This window comes from Pteropus vampyrus, unplaced genomic scaffold, assembly GCF_000151845.1.
Source record: "Pteropus vampyrus isolate Shadow unplaced genomic scaffold, Pvam_2.0 Scaffold138, whole genome shotgun sequence".
NCBI classification, from domain to species: domain Eukaryota; kingdom Metazoa; phylum Chordata; class Mammalia; order Chiroptera; family Pteropodidae; genus Pteropus; species Pteropus vampyrus.
Genome location: NW_011888919.1, coordinates 1,020,317 through 1,041,656, shown reverse-complemented (window position 1 = coordinate 1,041,656; position 21,340 = coordinate 1,020,317). Strand labels below are relative to the sequence as shown.

At 52.0% G+C, this 21,340-nt stretch overlaps 2 protein-coding genes and 2 pseudogenes across 4 annotated transcripts in view; 2 read left to right on the top strand and 2 right to left on the bottom strand.

The window, feature by feature from the left end:
• Nucleotides 1–1,034: 1,034 nt before the first annotated feature.
• Nucleotides 1,035–9,737, top strand: QPCTL (glutaminyl-peptide cyclotransferase like). Its single transcript, XM_011367938.2, has 7 exons — nucleotides 1,035–1,457; nucleotides 1,971–2,114; nucleotides 2,859–3,140; nucleotides 4,535–4,687; nucleotides 4,780–4,879; nucleotides 5,386–5,502; nucleotides 7,176–9,737. Exons 1-7 carry the CDS (start codon nucleotides 1,251–1,253, stop codon nucleotides 7,319–7,321), a joined length of 1,149 nt encoding a protein of 382 aa, XP_011366240.1. The 5' UTR covers nucleotides 1,035–1,250; the 3' UTR covers nucleotides 7,322–9,737.
• Nucleotides 6,896–7,014, bottom strand: LOC111744648 (annotated as a pseudogene).
• A 1,714-nt stretch (nucleotides 9,738–11,451) lies between the features above and the next one.
• The window catches only part of FBXO46 (F-box protein 46), a 13,892-nt gene continuing 4,003 nt past the window's right edge, over nucleotides 11,452–21,340 (bottom strand). The window contains exons 2-4 of one of the 3 annotated variants that reach the window (XM_023535334.1): nucleotides 18,710–19,107; nucleotides 17,615–17,763; nucleotides 11,452–14,384 (exon numbers count right to left, since the gene is read on the bottom strand). In XM_023535334.1, the coding sequence (XP_023391102.1) occupies nucleotides 12,492–14,309 (1,818 nt within the window). In that variant the 5' untranslated portion in view covers nucleotides 14,310–14,384; nucleotides 17,615–17,763; nucleotides 18,710–19,107 and the 3' untranslated portion in view covers nucleotides 11,452–12,491. The remainder of the gene's footprint in view (nucleotides 14,385–17,614; nucleotides 17,764–18,709; nucleotides 19,108–21,340) is intronic. The other 2 variants (XM_023535335.1, XM_011367936.2) reach the window with 2 other exon arrangements.
• Nucleotides 16,000–16,115, top strand: LOC111744666 (annotated as a pseudogene).

The window sequence follows — 21,340 nt, the reverse complement described above, 5'->3', positions numbered from 1 at the left end:
CCATGTATCTAAAGCAGTGCCTGATAAATAAATACTTAGTAATTACTTAATAGATAAGTAAGTAAAATCATTCCTGTGACTCATTATCCGTAAACGTTGCGAATTCGGTCCAAAAGCCAATCGTCTCCAGCTCAAATTACCCCGATAGCCCCTCACCTCTAATCGTTATTCCTAAAAGTCCGCACTCCCTTCTCTCAGATTCGTTCTTTGTAAAGCCCTCAGCCCGTTATCTGATAAAGCTGCTCCCTCTCCCGAACACAAGATCAGTCAAAGGCCCCCATGGCTGTTCTCAAAATCAACGAGAGAAAAGCACGCCACTTGGCCCCTAAAATCTCCGTTCTGTCCATCCCCTTCCACTGATCAGTGGCCAAATTTACACCCTCCATCCCACTCCCGCCGCTTAAGCCTCGCCGGGCCTCACATGGTGGTAGCGGCTGCGTTCTCGAAATGCTCGCGTTCCCTCCGCGTTGCTTCTGCCTCTGAAGAGAGAGCGCGAGAGGCGGGACTTCCGCTTCCTTCTGCCCACTTCCGCAGGCGCCTGCGCAAATCCAACTAGCGGGGAGGGCGTGGCCTGTTGCTATAGCGACCCCGGTCAGCCCCGTGCACGCTGGCGTAAAAGCCTTGCTTAAGTGGTTCACAACCATTCAGGACCGTACAGGGCAGATGTTCACAGCAACGGAGAGAAAAAGAAAGCTGGTCCGACTCAAAACATTTCGTCGTAGAACGGCACAGGTTGCAGGAAGGAGAGGACAAGCCATTTTCAAATGCCCGCCGGCCCTCCCTTCGGGGGCGAGGTCTCCGAGAAGCCAATCCACTCCTCACTTTAGGGATAGACTCCGCCCCTTTTCCTTTAGGGACCGTTCGTTTACGTGTCAATTGATCTTTCCGACTCCGCGAAACCAATCCTTTGCTTACATCCGGGAGGGGCGTGGACCTACGCCCCGGAGGCCGATTGTTTTCCATGGTAAAACGCTTCTCATTGGCTTCCTCTCCAACGCTGAGGCGGAGCCTACCCCTTGCGCGCTCCCTTTTGGGTCTTGCAACACTCAGGGGAACCAAACCCGAAAGCCCCAGGGAGATGGGGAGGCGTGTCCTCAGAACCCGAGTCCCCATTGGCTTCACTGCTTAACAGGAGGGTGGGATGGGGCAGCCGCTCTTCTTGTTCATTGGTCTGGCGATTCCATGGGGTGGGACTTGGCTAGGCCTAAATTCGATCCGCGGTCCGGGACCGGTTTCAGGGCTGAGCTGCCATGCGTTCCGGGGGCCGCGGGCGGCCCCGGCTACGGCTTGGGGAACGGGGCCTCTTGGGGCCACCGTCAACGCCCAGTCGCCGCCTGCTACCACGGGCGCAGCTGTTGCCCCTGCTGCTGGCGCTGGCCGTGGCCTCCGCGTTCTACACCATCTGGAGCGGCTGGCATCGCGGGACTGAGGAGCTGCCAACAGGCCGGGAGCTGCGGGTGAGGCCGGGCGGAGGCGCAGGCACCGCGGGGGACCTCGTTCTCCTTCTCCCCTTTGCTAAGGTCTCAGGTTGACGTGGCTTTTTCGTATGGCCCTAGCGCAGGTGCTGCGGTTTCCGTCATTAGGACGCATGCCCCTTGTCAAAGGGATGAGGCTTCGGGCTTGTTCTGTAATAGTGACTCCCCCTTATTGATCTGAAGTAAAATTGGGAGTTCTGGGTTCTAATACTAGAGTCAACTATTTGGAAGAGGCAAAAGCAGCCCCATTTACCTTCCTCTCGCTGGGCCTCGATTTTCCCTTCAGGATTGGGGTGGGCTGGACCGGAGGGGCTTGGGAGGACTTTTCCTGCGCCTAGAATTTATCCTAAAAACCTCCGATGCTGGAGGCCGCGATTAGGGAAAGGAACTGGGGCTTTTTAGCGGCGACGGCAGAAGTTCATCCCGCACACAGGTCAGCGTGAGGGTTGCTTTCACACTCTGCTGTTCTCTTCCCCATCCCGCCCCCCACCTAAGGGCCCGTTGATCGGAAGCCTCCCCGAAGCGCGAATGCGGAGGGTGGTGGGGCAACTGGATCCACAGCGTCTCTGGAACACTCATCTGCGCCCCCTGCTGGTTGTGCGGACCCCGGGCAGCCCTGGCAATCTCCAAGCCAGAAAGGTAAAGCGGAGCGCCTGACCCCGATGACTGCCAGGGAATGGGAACTAGGCCTTGTGTCCAACATCCCAAAGCGCTGAGAGGCAGAGCTCGAGCTCTGAGTGGAGCTAATCTGATGCTAGAGTAACCAGCAGATCATAGTGCCCCCACTAAAAGCTTACTACGTGCTAGGCACAAGTTACAGCCCTGTGAAGTTGGTACCTACGTGATCTTCATTATGCAGATGGAGAAACTGAGGCCCAGAGCATTTTGCCCAAATCTCACAGCTAATATATGATGTACCTAGGGTTTCAACCCAAACAGGTTGGCTCTGGCTGGAACTGGTTCTAATTACATGCCTCCCAGAAAGCATCAAGAGTCATTTTAATACTGCCTGAGTTCAAATCCCATTTCATCCACTTGGGGTATGATGTCGGAGTAGTTTCTTAAGCTGTCTGCGCCTCAGTTTTCTCATCTGCGAATTGAGCCATTGATGGTCCCTGCCCCATAGGGTTCCTAGAATAGGGATTGGCACACAGTCAGTGCTACTGAAGAGTGAGCTGTGATTAGTCTTGGCATCAAGAGGTGGGGGTCACTGCAAGCCTGGCACATAGTAGACACTCTGCAGAAGTGTGTCAAAGGAATGATTTGAACCAAAGTAGGTCTTGTGAGTCAGCCCGACTGCTCTGCATGGCTCTGGTCACATGGCCCTTCTCCCGACCTCCTCCCCAGTCCCCACCTACCCGCCCACCTCTCTCTTGCCACTAGTTCCTGGAGACCACTTTGCGGGCCCTGACGGCAGGCTGGCATGTGGAGCTGGACCCTTTCACAGCCTCAACGCCCCTGGGGCCATTGGACTTTGCCAACGTGGTGGCCACACTGGACCCAGGGGCTGCCCGTCACCTCACCCTTGCTTGCCATTATGACTCGAAGCTCTTCCCATCTGGGTCGGCCCCCTTTGTGGGGGCCACGGATTCAGCTGTGCCCTGCGCCCTGCTGCTGGAGCTGGCTCAGGCCCTTGACCAGGAGCTGAGCAAAGCCAAAGATCAGGTGAGGAGCAGGGGGAGGGTGGGGGGGGAGGGTGGGGTCCGCTTTTCCTTGGTCTAAGCCACCACCCTCCCTTGCCCGATCTGTCTCCTGACTCCACTTCACGCACAAAGCCACACACACACAAAGGTGGATATTTCCACCTCCAGAATGTCAGATCCTGTCCTTCCTCTGCCCCAAACCCTCCCACGGCTCCTACCTTGTTCCATGCTTAAGCCAGAGTCCTTGTAGTGGCCCATGAGGTGTGCCCTGTCACCTCTCTAGTCTCACCTGCCACCCCTCACTCACTCTGCTCTAGCCACCCACCGCCTCCGTGTACTTCAAACTCACAAGATTCACATTCACCTCAGGGCATTTGCACTTGCTGTTTGCTTTGTCTAGAATGTGCTTTTCTCAGATATCTTCCTAGTTGGCTCCCATTCTTCAGGTGTCCACTCCAATGTCACCTCAGAGAGGCCTTCCCAACCACCCTAAGATAGTTCTTTGTCACTGTCCCATGGTTTGTGGTGCTTTATGTTGATGTGTCTGTCTGATGCTCAATTAGAATAAGCTCCATCTAGGCAGAGACTGGCTGCTTTTGTCTCCTGTTCAGTTCCCTGGGCCCAGAATATCGCCTGGCATAAAGCAGGATGTCAATAAAAAACGTGTGGAATGAACGAATAAATGAATGAATGAAAACACAAGTCTCTTCGTGCTCCCTCCCCACTCAGCTCCCTTCCATGGCTTGAACTCCAGTGTCCTAAACCCCAAGCTCCCTGACCTTGCCAACCCCCCAGGCCTCTTCTCAAGCCTCTCTGGCCCCAGCTCTGACCCACATCGCTTCATTGCCTGGGAACATTCTTCTCTCTGCTTCATTTGCCAGGCCAGCTCACCCTCACCCTCAGTGCAAACATCCTTTTCCAACAGACCGGAAGTCTCCCCAGGCCATGTTATCCCCCGCCCACTTCCTGTGCCTTTTCAGGTCCCTGTAGCTCTTGGAAGCATTCGTCTCAACTGCATTTCATTCATTTGTGGTCTGTCTCTTTTGCCAAAGGAGCTCGAAGGATAACCATAGTGATGAGAGCTGGTCCTTATTTAGTGACTATATGCCAGGCTCTGTTCTGGGACCTGGATTCGAATCCTGCCCTAGGAACAGAACTGTTACTAACCCCATTTCTACATGAGGACACCGGTGCTTTGAGAAGTTAGTAACTCACCTGTGACTGCTGGGCCAGGAAGTGGCTGAGCCAGGATCTGAACCCAGGCGGTCTGGCTCAGAGTCTGTATCCTTGGCCTCCTCGCTCCAGAGTGAAGAGACCTGGTTTGTCTCATTCAGCTGTGCAAGTGGGCAGGAAACGGGGTGAGGAAGGCGAGGCAAGGTCTAGCACTGAGCTGGCCCTGACCACCCGCTTTCACAGGCAGCCCCAGTGACCCTACAGCTGCTCTTCTTGGATGGTGAAGAGGCTCTGAAGGAGTGGGGACCCAAGGACTCTCTCTATGGCTCCCGGCACCTGGCCAAGCTCATGGAGTCTGCACCCCACAGTCCCGGCCCCTCCAGGATCCAGGCTATTGTAAGACAAGGGCCCCACTAGGGTTCTGGCAAGGGGTGGGGGGCGGGCGGTGAGGCAAGGTTGGCAGCATCCCGCCGGGCCTCTCTCCCCAGGAGCTCTTTATACTTCTCGATCTCCTGGGAGCCCCCAATCCGACTTTCTATAGTCACTTTCCTCGCACGGCCCGCTGGTTCCATCGGCTGAGGAGCATAGGTAAGCGTGAGGGTGGACGCGGGCGCCAGCCTGGAATGCGGGCGGGAGGGTCAGGGTAAGGCAGGCCCCTCGAAGGGGCCATCCAGCCTTGCCTCCACTGACCACCCTTGCCTCTCTCTAAGGCACTGACACAAAGGGCAAAACACAAGAAGATCCCATAGTATAGTGACTACAAACGGGTTGGGGGTCAGAGAGCCCTGAGTTCGAATCCTGACTGCCTTTACTAGCTGCGTAAACTTGGGCAAGGGGCTTCATCTCTCTGAGCCTCGATTTCCTATCTGTAAAGTGGACATGATGGTAATATTAGGGGTGTCTACCTACTAGACTCAGAGGGATCGAATGAGACCAGGAACATGGCACAGCTGCAGTAAGGGGTGACTAACATTCATTCTTGTTGGGGGATGACCGGTTCTTTACCTTCGGACCCCCTGCCCTCCTCTGGTTTGTGAGCAGGGGAACCCTGGACCCCTGAGGCTGATCCTTGCTCTCTGATCCCCAACCTGCAGAGAAGCGGCTGCACCGTTTGAACCTGCTGCAGTCTCATCCTCAGGAAGTGATGTACTTCCAGCCCGGGGAGCCCCTGGGCTCCGTGGAAGACGACCACATCCCGTTCCTACGCCGAGGTACTTGTCGCAGGGAGGGGTGGGGGCGCAGGAGTCCGAGGGAGCCACAGATGGGACGTGGCCCTGGCCCCTCCCCGGGGCGGAGGACTGGTGGCTGATTGCTTAACCTCTTCGTGCCTCTATTTCCTCATCTGTAAAATGGGGATAACAGTAGCCCCTGTCTTGTGGAGAGGACTAAATGTGCTAATATACAATGTAAAGACCTCTTTCGGACCAGTGTCCGGCACACGAGCATTGAATACTGTGAGCTATCACTGTTTCTAGCTCTTGCCTTTCAAGGCCCTGGCGGCCTAGCAAAATCACTCGAGGAGCTTCAAAAAATGCCCGGTCACCTTTCAGGCCCACCGAAGTGTCGTCTCGGGTCTCTGCGTCATTTTCACAAAACTCCCAGGTGACTCCGATGCATAGCCAGAGCTGAAGACACCTAGTACAAGGGTTCAGAGCATAGGTTTTAGAACTGGACGGGTCTGGGTCCTAGGATCTGCAGCTCACCACTGGTAGACCTAAGGCAAATTACTTAGCCTCTCTGGTCCCGTTTCTTCTGGAAAATGAAGAGAGATATACATACAAAACATGTCTACGCGTACATTCATAATCACAGGCTTGGGAGGGTCAGATGAGATTAGGTATATGAAATGCCCGCTTACACAGTGCTTGCCATAAAGTGTTAAAAACTGCTTTTAAGTTTTTTACCCCGTAATTTACTCATTCAACAAATACGCATTCCGTACGACGCCTTCTTTATTGATTCGCTCAGTGAATACTTCCCAAGGCAGGTGCTGAATGAGATGTCAGGGATATAGTGATGGGCCATAACCTGCCCGCCTCCTGTCTCGTGGGGGCACTGATATTTACCAAATCTGGACGCACGCAGAGGGAGGTGCGCTGGGGACGAGAACCCAATGCAGTGCAGAGGTCAGGGACACAGACTGCTGAGACGAGACAGGTGGCCTGGGTGCAAATTCAGACTGCGCTGTTTACTAGAGGCAGTAAACTAGTGCCTCAGTGTCCACATCCGTAAAATGGTGGTAATTACGGTACTCATCTGAAAGAATTATCGTAAGGATAAAACGGGGTGTGTCTGTGTGTGATGTATGGCCTTAGCCCGGGGCCTGGAATGGAATCAGTACTATAGACATCCTGTCAGTAAAGAGGAGGAGAGCCTAACAGCATACCTGGTAAGAAGGGTCAAAGACATCTTTCCCTTCTTCTGGTTTTTCCATAATCCATTAAGATTTGAGTTTCTAATTCGTGTTATGAAAGCAATAGATATATCAGATACATTTTTTATTTTTATTTATTTGTTTATTTACTTTAGGTGAGGCAACCCTTGGCTGACCTCACAGATTGCAAAGACCTCGTCAGTTTACGATCCCTTATTTTTTAGTTTTTACGCCTACAGCACCTGGTCTTCCTAGGTGGTCTCCCATCCAAGTACTAACCGGGCCCGACCCTGCTTAGCTTCTGAGATCACACGGGATCGGGCTTGTTCAGGGTGGCGTGGCTGTAGACTCTGGATATGTTCTTTAAACTAACATATACCCTCATCCATTTAAAATCATCGTTCAGAGTTCTTCAAGTGCCAGAACGGAGTGGGTTCCGGGGGTTGGGGCGGGCCGGGCCGGGGCTCCTGGTGTAGCTGCGGCTCTGACCAGGTCTGCCCTGTCCCGCAGGAGTCCCGGTGCTCCACCTCATCTCTACGCCCTTCCCTTCCGTCTGGCACACACCCGAGGACTCCGAAGCCAACCTGCACCCACCCACGGTGCACAACCTCAGCCGTATCCTCATCGTGTTCCTGGCTGAATACCTGGGGCTCTAGCCTGCCTGGCTGACTCTGAAGGAGAAGCACCCAGCAGGGGATGCGCCAAGGGCACCTGGAGCCAGCGGAGATCGGGCCGGGCCCGCCTTACGTGTGCCGGCTTGTCCTTTTTTAATACCTTTGGCTCATCTTGTGCTATGACTGGAAAACCCTCTTTCCTTTCGCTCTCTCAAGCCGCCACTCTTCAAAGACGTGGAAGAGAACACTGTGGGGTGAGAGCCAAAGGAATAAGAGCTCGGCCCCTGCTCTGGGGTAAACACTTGGGATGCAAGTTTGCAGGGGCCGAATGCTGTTCTCGGTTTTAGTCAGCAAACCACGGACTGGCAGATGGACCGGCAACACCGCCCGACCAAATGAATTCTCTATGGCTTACATTTTTGGGTCAGTTCATTTTCCATAATGGCAGCTTTGCTACTGCACCAGTCCAAGCCATGTGAGGCCCACAGAGGATATGCTCATAAACAGGAACAAAGGAGATGGAAGCCAGTACTTGGCAACTCCATATTCTGCATGGTCCTGTGGGCAATAAACCAGTATTTCTGCAAAATACTTTCCACAGAACTAGCCTAATAGGTATTGCATGAAAAAAAGGACCAAAGAAACAGGGTGAGACATTAGATGAGTTTCTTCATTGCATGTGAACTGTGAAGGGTAAGACAGAATTCAGTGTTTTCCTAAAGTATTTCACCACGGAACCCCTTTATTAGACAGCACCTCACAGAACTAGGGTACTTCAGAATATACTTTGGGAAACACTGGGTTTTGATCGTTTGCATACATTTGTGGACTACGACAGACCTAGAATCACTGCAGATTAGTTCTAGCAAACCACCCTGTCCTTTTAGCTGTGGGTACAGGAGTGTGAGATGGTGGGCGTAACTGCAGCTCTAGTGGTGACCTGATTGTCGCTCAGCTGGGGTGCTTATTAAAAAGTGCAGACTCCTAGGTTTCACCCAGACCTAATGAATCAGAACTCCAGGCAGAGGCTGGGACTCTGTAATGAGCACCTGAGAAGTCCCATGATCAGCAACGTCTGGGACATGCTGTCCTTGAGGACAGTTCGGTGCGTTCCCAGCTGCTTAGCAAACCTACTCCAAAGCAAGCCGTAACATGGAGGGCACCTAGGGAGTCCTGTGCCTGCTGGCTTCGTGACTCATAGGTGGCGGGGATGTCAGATGAGGATGGAGGGTTATTAAGTAGTAAAGTGAGCATCGGCCTTCCAAGCCAACTCAAAGCTGGAGAAGACTCAAGAACTCATGGACTGAAACTCAGGATATCTAATGAGAGAAGATAGATTCTTCGACAGCAGCTGGCATTTCCTGGGCACCTACTACGTGCCAGGTACCATGAGCAATTTACACATTATCAACGCAGTCTCCCCCAAATCCTCAGGTAGGTATAAATTTTGGTTCTCGTTTCACAGATGAGAGGGCCAGGTGTGAGATTTATGAATCAGTGGTTTACAGAGCCGATTCTCACACGTGGCTGTGCTCCTAACCTCATGCCCCACCTCCCTTCCAAAACTCACCTGTGCTGGAACAAGAATTTGTTGACAAAAAGCAGCTCCTCCCGAGGCTCTGAATTAGCTGCAAATCAAAGAATGGGGTTGGGGCGGGGACCATGGTGGCCTTAGAGGTGGAACTGGCAAAGTCCAGGGTTCAGAAAGGTAAAGTGATTGACATGTCAACAGGGTGGCAAGGTCTCAAACACGGGGAGCCTCCTGTCTGTTCATTTTTGTGTGGCAGGCACACTAGCAAGCACTTAAAAGTGTACCACGTCCCTTCAGCCTCGCAGCCACCCAGAAGTAATTGAGGTGTTAGCGGAAGCAGTGTCTGGCTACATCCCAGCCTCCATGCCTCGTTGCAAGGTGTCCTGGTTGAGTGCACAACACGCACATTTTCTGTGTGCATCCAGGGTCAGGAGTGTAAGCCCCATTTTACAGATGAGGTTTGGAAAGGTGTTCTCCCTAGCTCCCATCCATCTCCTAATCTTGGGGTTCCCCAGCCTCACACGATGAAGGGTCCACCAGGTGTTTTCGATGAGCACTCTAGATGTGACATCTCATGTGTCAATCTTTTTAGGAACCGTCAGTATTCTCATTTTTCAGATTAAGGAACAGCTTCAGAGAAATCCGCTGAAGGTCACGTAGCCGGACACTGTCACTGCAGTGTGTCCAGGTGTATGTTTCTTTGTATTTATCCTGCTTATGACTCATTGGGCTTATTGATCTTTTATCGGCCTGGAATTTGGAACCATTGTCTTTAAATTCTTTACACTATTCTCTTTTGAGTCTAGAACGCCAATTAAATATTAAACTTTCTCACTCTATCCTCTATAACCTTTCATATCTTCTTTCGTCTCTGCTACTTTTCGGACTTATCTCTGGTTCAATAAATCTTTCTTCAGTTGTGTCTAATTTGTTGTTTAGCCCAGCCACTGAGTTATTACTTTTGATTATATGTTTGTGGGTTTTTCTCTTTCATATATGCTTAGGCAATTATTTAGTTCTGGGTTCCCAATATTTAGCTCTATTTCTAGGCTTTAATGTATTCTAATTTGTGACTGACAGTCTCACCATCTGAAGCCTTCGTGGGTCTGTTTTTGCTCTGTCGTTTCTTGCTCATGCTGATTTACTTCCAGGCATGTCTGGGTGTCTATATACTACTCTGTCCGAAAATTATTTCTGGGATCCTAGATGACAGTTCTTTGCACCAGAGGGTTTATGTTTGTTTCAGCCATAAATCTCAGCTAGAAGTACCGTGGACACACAAGTGATGTACACCTGGGCTGCAAACCAGCCAAAGGCCAGTCTGTGACCATAAATTCTCAAGTCTGCTTTTACCCTTTCCCTTGGTCTAGTGTTCCCCTCTCAGCGTTTAGAACATCTCTGCAGTCTTCTGGGCCATCCTTACCTCGGTGGGATCCCAGCTATTAGATTCTCCGTCTTGGGCAGGCTTTGGCCTTGACTCCTGCCTGTTTGTCCCCATAAGACTACAAATAGGAAACCCAAGTTTGTCCGTATCAGCAAATGCCTTCAGAGCAAAAGTGGCTTCAGGGTCCCATGTACCTTTCCCTTAACTTTTTGGCTTAGTGCGTCTTTAACTATTTTATTGGCTATTTGATGCTTTTAAGATTCCTTCCTGTTCTCAGCAGGAGAGTCCAAATAATCTGGCCCTCCCTCTACGGGAAACTGAAGTCCCACAAAATCCAGCCAAGGGTCAAACCCAGATCTCTTTGATTCTAAAATGTCAGCATTGAATAACTACTACGATATATCTTAGTTTCTCTGGAAACTTTGATTCCCTGATAAGAATATCACAGACTGTTTGCTGCCTCTCAATATCCATTTTTCCCTCTTCTTTTATACTTGAATTTTTATATGTCTTAATTCCCCCCTTTTTATTTAGTAAATAATTAAGTGAATATTTTAAAGCTTTCATTACAGGAATTTTAACAAAAGAGTTTTTTTTTGGGCATAATCACGCAGCTAAAAGACCACATTTGCCAGTCTCCTCTGCAGCCCTTCCATATGGCTAAGTTCTGACCAGTGAGAAGTATACAGAAGTACAGTAAGTCCTTAACACAGTCGATAGCTAAGGTTCTGCAATGTTAAGCGAGATAACGTGTAAGAAAAAGTTTTACCATAGGCTAATTGATATAAACAAGAGTTAACTTCCTACAGCATCTCATCATTATGATGAAGTGATGTTGAACAAAATGATGCTGAGGACCTGCCTGCTGTATGGTGCAGTGCACCTGGAAGGAAGGGGGCTTCTCTTCCTGCAACATGGTGATGACTGGCATTCTCGCAGCCATCTTGGACCATGAGGATGAGGGCCGCAGATGAAGAATGATGGAATAGTGAGCTAGAAAGAGCCTGGGTCCCTGATGACATCAGGGCCTGTCCGACACTGGATTTCTACAGAAATAAAAACTATCTTGTTTAAACTACTACTATTTTGAGATTTCTGAGTCCAGACTGACACAGATGAAGAGTCAGAAATCTCATGCTAAGGGATATGGCTAAGGATCCTTTTCTTTCAACTTTTTCCATTTCACCAGGCGTGGGGCCCACGTCTCCCTTCTTTCCCAAACACCCTCCCCGAACAACACACAAACCAGTCTGGGCCCAGCCTTATAAATATGGATTTTATAGAAAGGACCAATTCAAAACTGGTCAGATGCCACACGCCAGAAGCTTCCAGAACCACAAGGATGAAAAAAACAACAAAAAACCCCACCTAAACAGAATAAACAGAAACACCCCCACCCAAATTGCCTGAAAATCAAGGTCGCAGTTGACCAAAGGATTCTAAAGAAACACATGTGGCTGAGGGTGGAGACCCCAGTGCCTGAACAAGTACCCAGAGCGGAAGGAAAAACCACCCAGAAGTTCAAACCCACAGTCCCTGCCCACCGGCCCCCCACGCTGTCAAGAGCGAGGCAAAGGGCTTCACAGCTTTTTTGGGGGGGAGGGGGAGGAGTGATACAATAGCTTAAATAATGGGAGGAGGGAAATTTTTATCCTTCAACTTGTTTCTTTCTCTTCCCCTTTGGGGGAAGTGGAGAGACTGGTAGCTTGAGGTTCAGGAGAAAGAGTGATTTTTATTGTCTTAATGGGGAAAACATCTAGCTATGGCAGGCGGGCTGCCACGAAATGTGCCCAGTTTGTTCTGCGATCGGATGGCCCCCGATTCCTAGACAGAAGGTAAGCCCTGGTGTGACAGGTTCGGAGAGGTACCAGCCTTAGGTGCTGCAGCCTCTTGGTAGGACATGGCTCCAGAGACAGAGAGCTTGAGGGAGGAGCAGAAGGGGGCCAGGATGGGGGAACCCTTAAGTAGTACCAAAATTAGCTGCCGTCTGCTCCCTGCTGGCAGGTTCCTGGGGTGTAGTGGCAGGGAGGGTGCTGGGGCTGAGTGGAGAAGAAAGTTGAGATGCTGATAAAAAACACCCTCCTTGAGGGTCCCCGGCCGTGGGTCGGAAGAATAGAAAATAGGGATCAATCGGAGTGCTTTCTTGGGTCGTCCCCTGGAACCCCACCTCAGTTCTGGAGGGGGATCGATGCTGCCTGGACTAGGGGTGCAGGCTGGCGACCCAGTCCTGGCCCTCGGCTCCCAGGGGGAGGGGTGGGGGTGGGCACGGCGGGCTCTCCCCCCACCCGCCCCCGGCTTCACCTCCCCTCCTCCCGGCCGGCCCGGCCCCCGCCCCCACCCGGCCCGTGGCACGGCAGCACCCAGTTGTTGTCGTGCAGCCCCAGGCGGCAGCCGGGCGTCTCGCGATCGGCTCGGCGGCAGCACATCCAGTAAGAACGTCCGTAAGGCAGGTCGTGGTGGTAGGGCTTGGGATGCCAGCGGCAGAGCGACACGTCGCCCTTCTCGTATCTCTTGCGGCACTGCTTGCAAGGGTCATCACGGTAGAGTGGGTCGCGGCTCCAACGCGAGTCTGTGGCCCGCACACCGAACGCCTCGATGATGCCCTTGAAGTGGTGGCAGGTGCACTTGAGGGCTGCCAGGGCCCGCGTGGGCAGGAAGCTGAAGATCTTGACCAGCACGTGCTCGGGCAGCAGCAGCATGTACTGTCGTGGCTCCAGCAGCCTCTGGATCTTGAAGCGTATCTCCAGGAAGTCGTGCGACACGTGCCGGTACAGGCGACACAGAGAGGTGTCCGCCGTGCCCTCAGCGTCATCCGGGCCGGGCGCGGTGGCCGGTGAGTCGGCCGGGGGTGGCTCGGGGGGCCCGTCCGGCCCACGGGACTGGAGGAAGAAGAGCTGGCCGGGTGGGGGAGGCTCCTCGGGGCTGACCGTCAGGCACACCGTCTCCTCCTTCACGTTCTTGGTGCCATCCTTGCCAAAAAAGATGCACTCGTCCACCACACCCGTCACCACCACGTCCACGTGGAAGCCAGATGCTCCGCAGTCCCGGGCAGGGGGTGGGGGCGGGGCCGGGGGCGTGTCCTCGGGCCTGGCAGGGGCTGGGGTCTCGCCCTCGCTGGCTTCGTCCGCCCTGGCCAGAAGGAACTCCACGTTGCTGGGGAGGGCGTCCCGAGAGGGGCTGATGAGCTGGTACAGGTCGCAGGTGATCTTGTCCTTGGCTCGGGTCCCGGGCCCCGGGCTGCCAGGGTAGGCACAGCCGGGCCGGCCCCCACTCCCGTTGGGCAAGCTGCCGTCCGGTGCCCGGGGCTCTCGGCCATTGGAGATACGGAAGGCGATGCGCACCTCCCCGGGGCCTGGCCCAGGCCGCTCCTCCTTGCGGAGACCCTTGGCCGGAGGGTTGTCCCGCTGGGCCTCGAAGTGGGCCACCGCCTCAGCTACACGGCTGCAGTCCCCTCCGCCAGACCGCCGTTCCGACCCCAGGCCCTTGGCAGGCCCACCCTGCTCTGCCGACACGAAGACCACGGGTGCCGGGGCGCCAGGGCGCGGGTAGTTCTGCAGCGCCAGCGCGGCCCGCTGTTCCACCAAGGCCACCATCTCGGCCACAGAGAGCAGGTCCACATCCTCACCGGCTGAGGCTGGGGTCCCCTCAGAAGCTGGGGGCCCCTCTCGGCCCCCTGGGTCAGGTGGAGCTTTAGTAGGCTCAAGACAGCGCCTCCTCCGCTTGGCCTTGGAGCTGTCACTACCCCAGTGCCCCTTGACCTTCATGGAGCTGGCCCGGCTGCCGCCACCACACTGGTGGGCCACAAAGAAGGCCACCTTCTCCTTTGTATTCCCGGGCTTGATAACATACCAGGTGTCCAGCAGGACTCGACCCTCGTCACCAGCAGCTGCGGCTGAGAGGAGCGGGGCGGGCTGGGGGGCAGGGGCCTCCGTGGCCAAGGTGGGTGGCGTGTTCTCTGAATGCGCAGGCCCGTGGTCTGGCTCGGCCCCACCGCCTGGCTCGGGGCAGGCCGGCGGCTTGAGGGCTGCAGAAGGCGGGCGTGGCTGATTCTGTGAGTAGGTACCAAAGGGACGGGGGCACCACAGCTGGAAGGGCAGGAGACTGCCGCGGTCCATTCTGGGGAACGGTAGACAGGCAGGGGCTCACTGCATCTTAGGATCTGGATGGTGGTAAGGGACTCCACAGGCCACCTGGAGACAGGGAAGAGTAGGTTGGGGAGCTGGGGGAGCCTGCCCTCTACACCACCCTGACCTCAACCTCTCCTGATGGGATGGACCAAGTTAGATCACCAAGAACTCCATTCCTGCCCCACTGCACAGGTGAGCAAATGGCAGGTTGCAGAGGGGATGGGACCTATGCTTTTAACGCCTAGAGCCTGATCGGAGCTGGCAGCTTGCTCTAGCCCTAGAGGTCACACTTCACTGCCTGACCGCCTTCACTCCCGGTCCAGAGGCCTCCTGATGCCATAACCCTTAAACTTCAGTGAGAATACCAACTGACAGCTCCTCCTTTTTCTATTTGCTCCTCCCGTAGCCAGTTCTTGAAAAGACAAGAATTCCCAGCCCTGCCCACAGCTACGGCTGCTTGAGCCCACGGAGGAAGGAACGAGGTGGGCTGGGTGGGGGAAGAAAAAAATCTGAGGTTGAGCCAGACAGGCCCTTAAGAAATCAGCTCTTCACTTTGTTTGGGTCATGGGACTCTTTGAGAACTTCTTGATGCTGTGTTATCTTCCTCCAGAAAAATGCAGGTAATTCCAGACTGTGCAGGTAATTCCTTTAAGCAGAGCCACAGATCCCCAGAATAAGAAGCCCTCCCCCCCAAGCTGCATATAGGTAAACTGAGGCTCAGAGTGGGAAAGGGTGACGTCGTGCAAACCCAGGCCCTCAAACTTGATTTCTGGACTTTTCAATTCAGAACTTTCTTAATAACGGCCATTCTATTTGACAACGACAACATGTGCATGAGCTGATCTGGGGGCAATTCTGTTGAGTCCAACACGACCACTTTCCACTGCAGGACACATCCCTCAAGTCTCAATCCTTCCCTCACCCTTCCCCCTCCAGACACCTGGAAACCGAAATCCCCTCCAAGTCTCAAACCTTCTCCATGCCTATAAACCAGGCAGGCAAACTATGGCCCATAGGCCAAATGTGGCCCACTGCCTAACTCTGCAAATAAAGTTTTATTGAAACATGCTCATTTGTTTATTGCTGCTTTCATGCTGCTACAGCAGAGTTGAGTGGTTGCAATAGAGAACATGTGACCTTGCACAGCCCTGTATGGAAAAAGTTTGCTAATCTCTGCATTATAGACTCTCTAAATACAGGCAATTCTCACAGACACCGCTAAAACCCATCACTTCATGGTCCTGTAGACACTATTCAAAATCCAGACAGCCTCCAAACACCTAGAGATAACAGTCACAAAGGGAGTCCTAATCCTAAAAATTCTTACCCCCATAATCCCTAATCCCATCTACCCTTCAAACACTTACAGCCTCTGCTGAAATTCTAGTTCTTTGCTTAAAACAAACAAAAAAAGAAACAAAAAGAAACCCCACCACCATATGGCCCCTAAAACTAATAGATGGCTAAGTTTACCAATCACCAATGCATCTAACTGTCCAGGAACAGATGCTAACACAGCAAAGACCATTTTCTGTAGATGCCATCCCTCTACGACTTGACCATCCCCTGAAATCCCCCAATCAGTTTCTACCCTTATCTCCAGAATATCAATGCCCCCCAAAGTATCAATCCTTCCAAATTTTACTTTAAACCTCCAAACCTATAAATATCTCCTCTGGTCTACAGCCATGCCACCCTTAAGCCCGATCCCATCTGATCTCGGACGCTAAGCAGGGTCGAGCCTGGTTAGTACTTGGATGGGAGACCACCTAGGAAGACCAGGTGCTGTAGGTGGAAAAAATAAAAATAAGGGATTGTAAACTGACAAGGTCCTTGCAATCTGTGAGGTCAACCAAGGGTTGCCTTGCCAAATACGTACATACGTACACACGTACATACATACATACATACATACATACCCCCTCTGGCACAGAAGGCCCCAATTTCAAAGAACCCCTCACAAACCCACACCTACCAAGAACTCCTACACAGCAATTTCCCAACCTCACAGATGCCCCCAAAGACTAGTTTCCTGAAATCCTATGCTCACCTCAAACTCTTCCTAAACCCTTGACATGTATTCCCTAATTCCACAGAAGTTCCCCCCCAACCGCAAAAGAACTCACTAAAACATAAAAAGCTCCTTAATATATAAGGCTAATCCCAAACCATACATTTTTCAAAGCCATAAGAGCCCCCCAAATACTCCCAAAGAAGCCCTACGAATGTTATAATAGCAGACACGCGCTTATTGTAGGCGCATTGCAGCTAATTACGTACTGTTCTAACAATTCTTGCTAATCTTCCCAGTCCCTAGGAAGCAGGCAGTGTATTTAGTCGCTGTGTCTGGATGAGGCACAGAGAGGCTAAGCCCCAAGGCTGGAGTCAGAGGTAAAAGTCGGGACAGGCGTAAGCCCAGGCATTCTGGTAGTCAGTCCTGGATTCTTCACTTTGCTTCTAAGTCTCCCTTTGAGCTCCCAAGTCATGTACCCACCAAACATCCCAAACCTTAAAGGAGACCCCCTACAATACAACCAAACCCACTACATTACAAGAGAACCCAAACTCAAAACCCGAGACTCCCTCTAAGCTCAAGGGAACCCCAAGTATATCGCACACCCATGCACAAACACTTCCCAAGCCCCAAAATATCGGTTCAATGCAAATTAACCTCTCAAATATTGTAATCGCCCCCCGGAATCCGCCAACCCCCACTGACGACCCTTGAAACCTAGACACGCCCCCAAAGGGCCCTCACCCGCGAGCCCCGCCCCCTGCAACGGGGAGCAGACGGAGGCCCACACGCATGCGCACGAGACGGAAGCCGGCCCGCCCCCTCGCTCCTAGTTTCCCTCCGCCCCTTTGTTGACAGACTCGCGCGTGACGCCCCCAGCCAATGAGCGGCTGCCGTTCGAGGCCGTGCCCATATAAGGAAGGCCTTGGCGAAAGGGCCCAACTTCGAAAGAGGGAGGAGTAGGCGAGAGGTGACGAAGGAGGTGTGCAAACAGCCGTCCTGTGTAAGAGAGCGTGGAGCAATTCCCAACTTCCTGCTAAACGGAGGAACAGAGCCGGGACAGAGGCCACCGCATTCGAGGAGAGGTTTATTACACGACGTTCCCTCTAAACTGGAGCCCTGATGGACGGTTGGCGATTTAAAGAGCCAAGCATCTCCAGGATAGAGACTCTGGGAAGGAAAGAAGCGAGCAGGAAGATCTGAGCGTGCCCAGCTTTGGTTGGGAACCCTGGGGCCCGAGATTTCCTGCGGGAGAAATGGGGCAGCGGGATCACCTCACCCTGAAAACCAAATGGCAGAACCTGCGACGGCTCCCGCGGCACTGAGTCTAAGCCTCTGGGCTTGGCATTCAAGGCTGACGCCATGGTGTCAAACGGACATCTCTCTCAGTTCAGTCTCTGCAGCCAGCCGCCCCAAATCTGACTCAGCCTTAATACAAGAAAAGATAATATCTAGCATATAATTTAATTAAATAAAATATTTAAAATTAACTTCTCTTTCCTTTGACTTTTAAAATGTGACTACCAGAAGATTTTAAATTACACATACGCCACTCACTATATTTCTACTGAACAGCCCTGGTCTAGTCTAGATCCTTTCAATGCCAGGCTAATTCGGGAGACACCAAACCCAAAGGTGGCTCCACTGCTGGCCCCTGGCCAGGAGTCCCCTGTCCACCCCCCCCCCCCCGCCCCCAGCCTTGCCTGCTTCCAACCACCCCGCACATCACAGCCAGAAGGATCTTCTTAAAGCATAAACCTGACCCTGTCCAAAACCTGCCATGACTCCCCAGTGCCCTTGGGGAAAAGCCCAGGTACCTCGCCGGTTTGGCTTCATCCCTCCCTCTTCACTCCACACCCCCAGTGCACCCAGGTGGGCAACTGATCTGGCATAGAGAGTAGTTAGACTACTAGGCCCGTCTGATCCTCAGTAGGAGCTATTATCATCTCCATTGTATGGATGAAGAAAATGAAGCAGGAGAGGTTGCCTAACCAGCCCAAGGTCACACACAGCCTGTGTGACTTAGAGCAGGGATGCGAACCCTGGGAATCTGATCCCAGATCACTGAGCTCTATTGTTTCGCTACATATTCTGAGGTCTCTGCTCAGCCATGCCCTCCTCCAAGAAGCTAAGCCACCAAACTGGGTCAGGCTCCACCTCTGGGCTCCCATCCTGAACTCCTTGCTTTCTATTCCTCGGAGCCACCTAGCTCTTCCCTTCCATGTTCTTTGCATTTGCTGTTCCCCTTAACTAAAATGTCCCCCCACCACTCCAATCTCCACATGGTTCGACTCCTTGTTTTATTCTTGTCTTCGCTCAAATGTAACTTTAAAGGGGAGGCTTTCCCTGAGCCCTCTTCCTGGAAGCCACTCACCTGGAACAGTTCCCTTGTCCCAGCCCTGCCCACTCTGAGTCATCAGTGTCTAAGGATGGATCTGTCTCCTCTGCTGGATCATAAACCCCCCAGGGGAGGGAGGAAGGGCCAGAACTCTCAGGGTCATCATGGTGTCCCCATTAGCACTGCCCAGCATGGGACTGGATATATCAAATCTCTCTTCCCCGAGGCTCCAGGTCCTAAACTTCATGAGGCCTTGGCAGTGTAAACTCTGTTTCACACCCAGGTTCTGTCTGTGTCCTAGCTAGCGGGGTCACTGGGGCAGAATCTTCTAACTCCTCACACGCTGAGCCCAGAAAGAGGTTCTACATTAGGTCGGCTTTCAGAGAATGCTCCATGAAGATCCACTTATTGTAAAACATCACAACGCAGATAGACTGCAAGTAAAAAGATGAAAAAAAAAAAAAACAAAACAAAACTGACCAGGCAAATATGAACCAAGAGACAAGCTGAGTGATATTGCCACTTAAAAAAAACCAAAAAACAAAAAAACAAAAAACTGGCAAAAGCAAAAGGTATTATTAGGGACAAAGAGAGTGACAAAACAAACTGACCCATTAAACAAAAAAGTTCTCAACGAGTGTCCTAATACTATGGCCTCAAAATATGTACAGCAAGAAAACAAGATGACAGAGAGAGTTTGGCACATTCACAACTGTAATGGGAAACCTTAACATATCTCTCCATAGAGATCGGTTGAAATGATAAAATTAGTAAGGACCCGAACCACATAATCAATACCCTTGATGGAATGCCCTCAACAATTAGAGAATCCACATTTCACATCCCTAGTCTGACATTCAGAGGTCCTCATGCACGCTGGCCCTGGGTTGGGCGCTGGGGACACAGAGATGACACTGAGCTCACCAGGAAGAGCTCATGGGAAAGGGGGCAGACATCCAGATAAACAGTCATGACCAACATGAATATATTAGAGAGAAAATGATCACAAGAGCAGTTAACACTTGAGCACTCACTGTGAGCCAGGCTTTGCTCTAAGTGCTCTATAAATATTAACTCGTTCAATTCTCACATCTCACTATTTTTAATCTGATGTCAAAGATTAGGAAATAGAGATATAAAACGGCTAAGTAATTGGCTTTGAACGCAGCTTGAGGCAGAGCTTTGAATCACACGAGCTTGGCTGCCTGCAGAGCACAAGTGCATGATCCACTAGCAGCCTCATTCACTGAGTGTACCGAGCCCTTTGCAAGGACATCTTATTCAGTCCTCAAGGCATTCGCGCTCTCTGTTCCCTCTGCCCAGAATTCTCTTCCCAGGTACCCACAGTCTTGCCCCCTCACTTCCTCTGGGTTTTGCTCAGAAATCAACTGCACGAGACCTTCCTTGATTTCAAACTGCAGCCCCACCACAGACAGACACACGATTCCCTCTCCTTCTCGATTATTTTTCTCCTTAGCACACATTACCTTCGAATATACTGTAAACTTTGTTTATAAAGTTTATTGTCAGTCTCCCTTCACTAAAACGAAAGCTCCCCCAAGGCTGGTATTTTCGTCTAGTCTCGTCAGTGGTGTATCCCCAGATTTTAGAACAGCACCGAGCACTTGGCCACCCTACGGGTGGTCCCGGGGCAGCAGCCCCTGGGAGTATGTTAGAAAGGCGCTCTCAGGCTCCAGCCCACACCTGCTGAATTAGAACGTGATCTTCAGCAAGGTCTCCAGGGCAACTGCAGGCACATTTAAGTTTGAGAAGCAATGCCTTAGCACACGGTAGGTGTGCAACGCATATTTGTTTGAATGAATAAATGCCTCATACAGCCATGCTGTCTGCCTTTAGCACATTTGATACTGGGGACCTGTTAGAAAAAGCCGACTGATTTCAGCCAAGTCCACCTGTGGAAATCCTGCTCCCAGGACCGAAGCAGCATGCCACCTCTTCCAGGAGCTGTCCTGGTGGCCTCCTGAGGCCTCTTCTTGCAGCACTTGTCACCTGTCATTGCTGAATGACAATGACCTGGGTAAAGGCTTCTCATCCCTCCACCTGTGGTTTCTGGAAGGCTGGGACCCCTCCTCCTCCAAAGCACAGCTGCTCCAGCCTCCACACCTGGCTAACTGGGCTAGTTTAGCTCGCCCCGCTCCATCCTAGCCCGCGAGAGCTTTCCAATCACGAATGAGACCCTCCCACTCTCCTGCTTAAAACCCTTCCAAGAAGTGCAAGTTTGCAAAAAAAACAAAGACACGTCCATGAACCCTTTCTCAGAAAGCAACTAGAAGATTTGCTTCTATAAAATGAAGGAGTAAACCAAGAAAAAGGCAGGGATCAGATCAGGGAAATAAGATCTAGCTCAGAAGGGAGGCAAAAGGCATCCCCAGGTGAAGGTAAACAAAGTGCTAGGACAGCTGTGTGGCAGGTCTAGGGCGAACCTGTCTCCATAAAGGGACAAAGACCAGAGAAAGGTTGACAATTAACAAGATAAGCGTACAACTTAAGCCGTCTGAAACATCAACAACAACAAACCAAAGAAAGAAGGAAGGAAATGACAAAAAAAAAAACCAGACGTCCGATCCCCTATGCTGACTCAGGTGACACGCCTCCCCCCACCTTGGGGCGCCTCCATCCCAGGATTGAGGCTGTCTGGGTCATGTC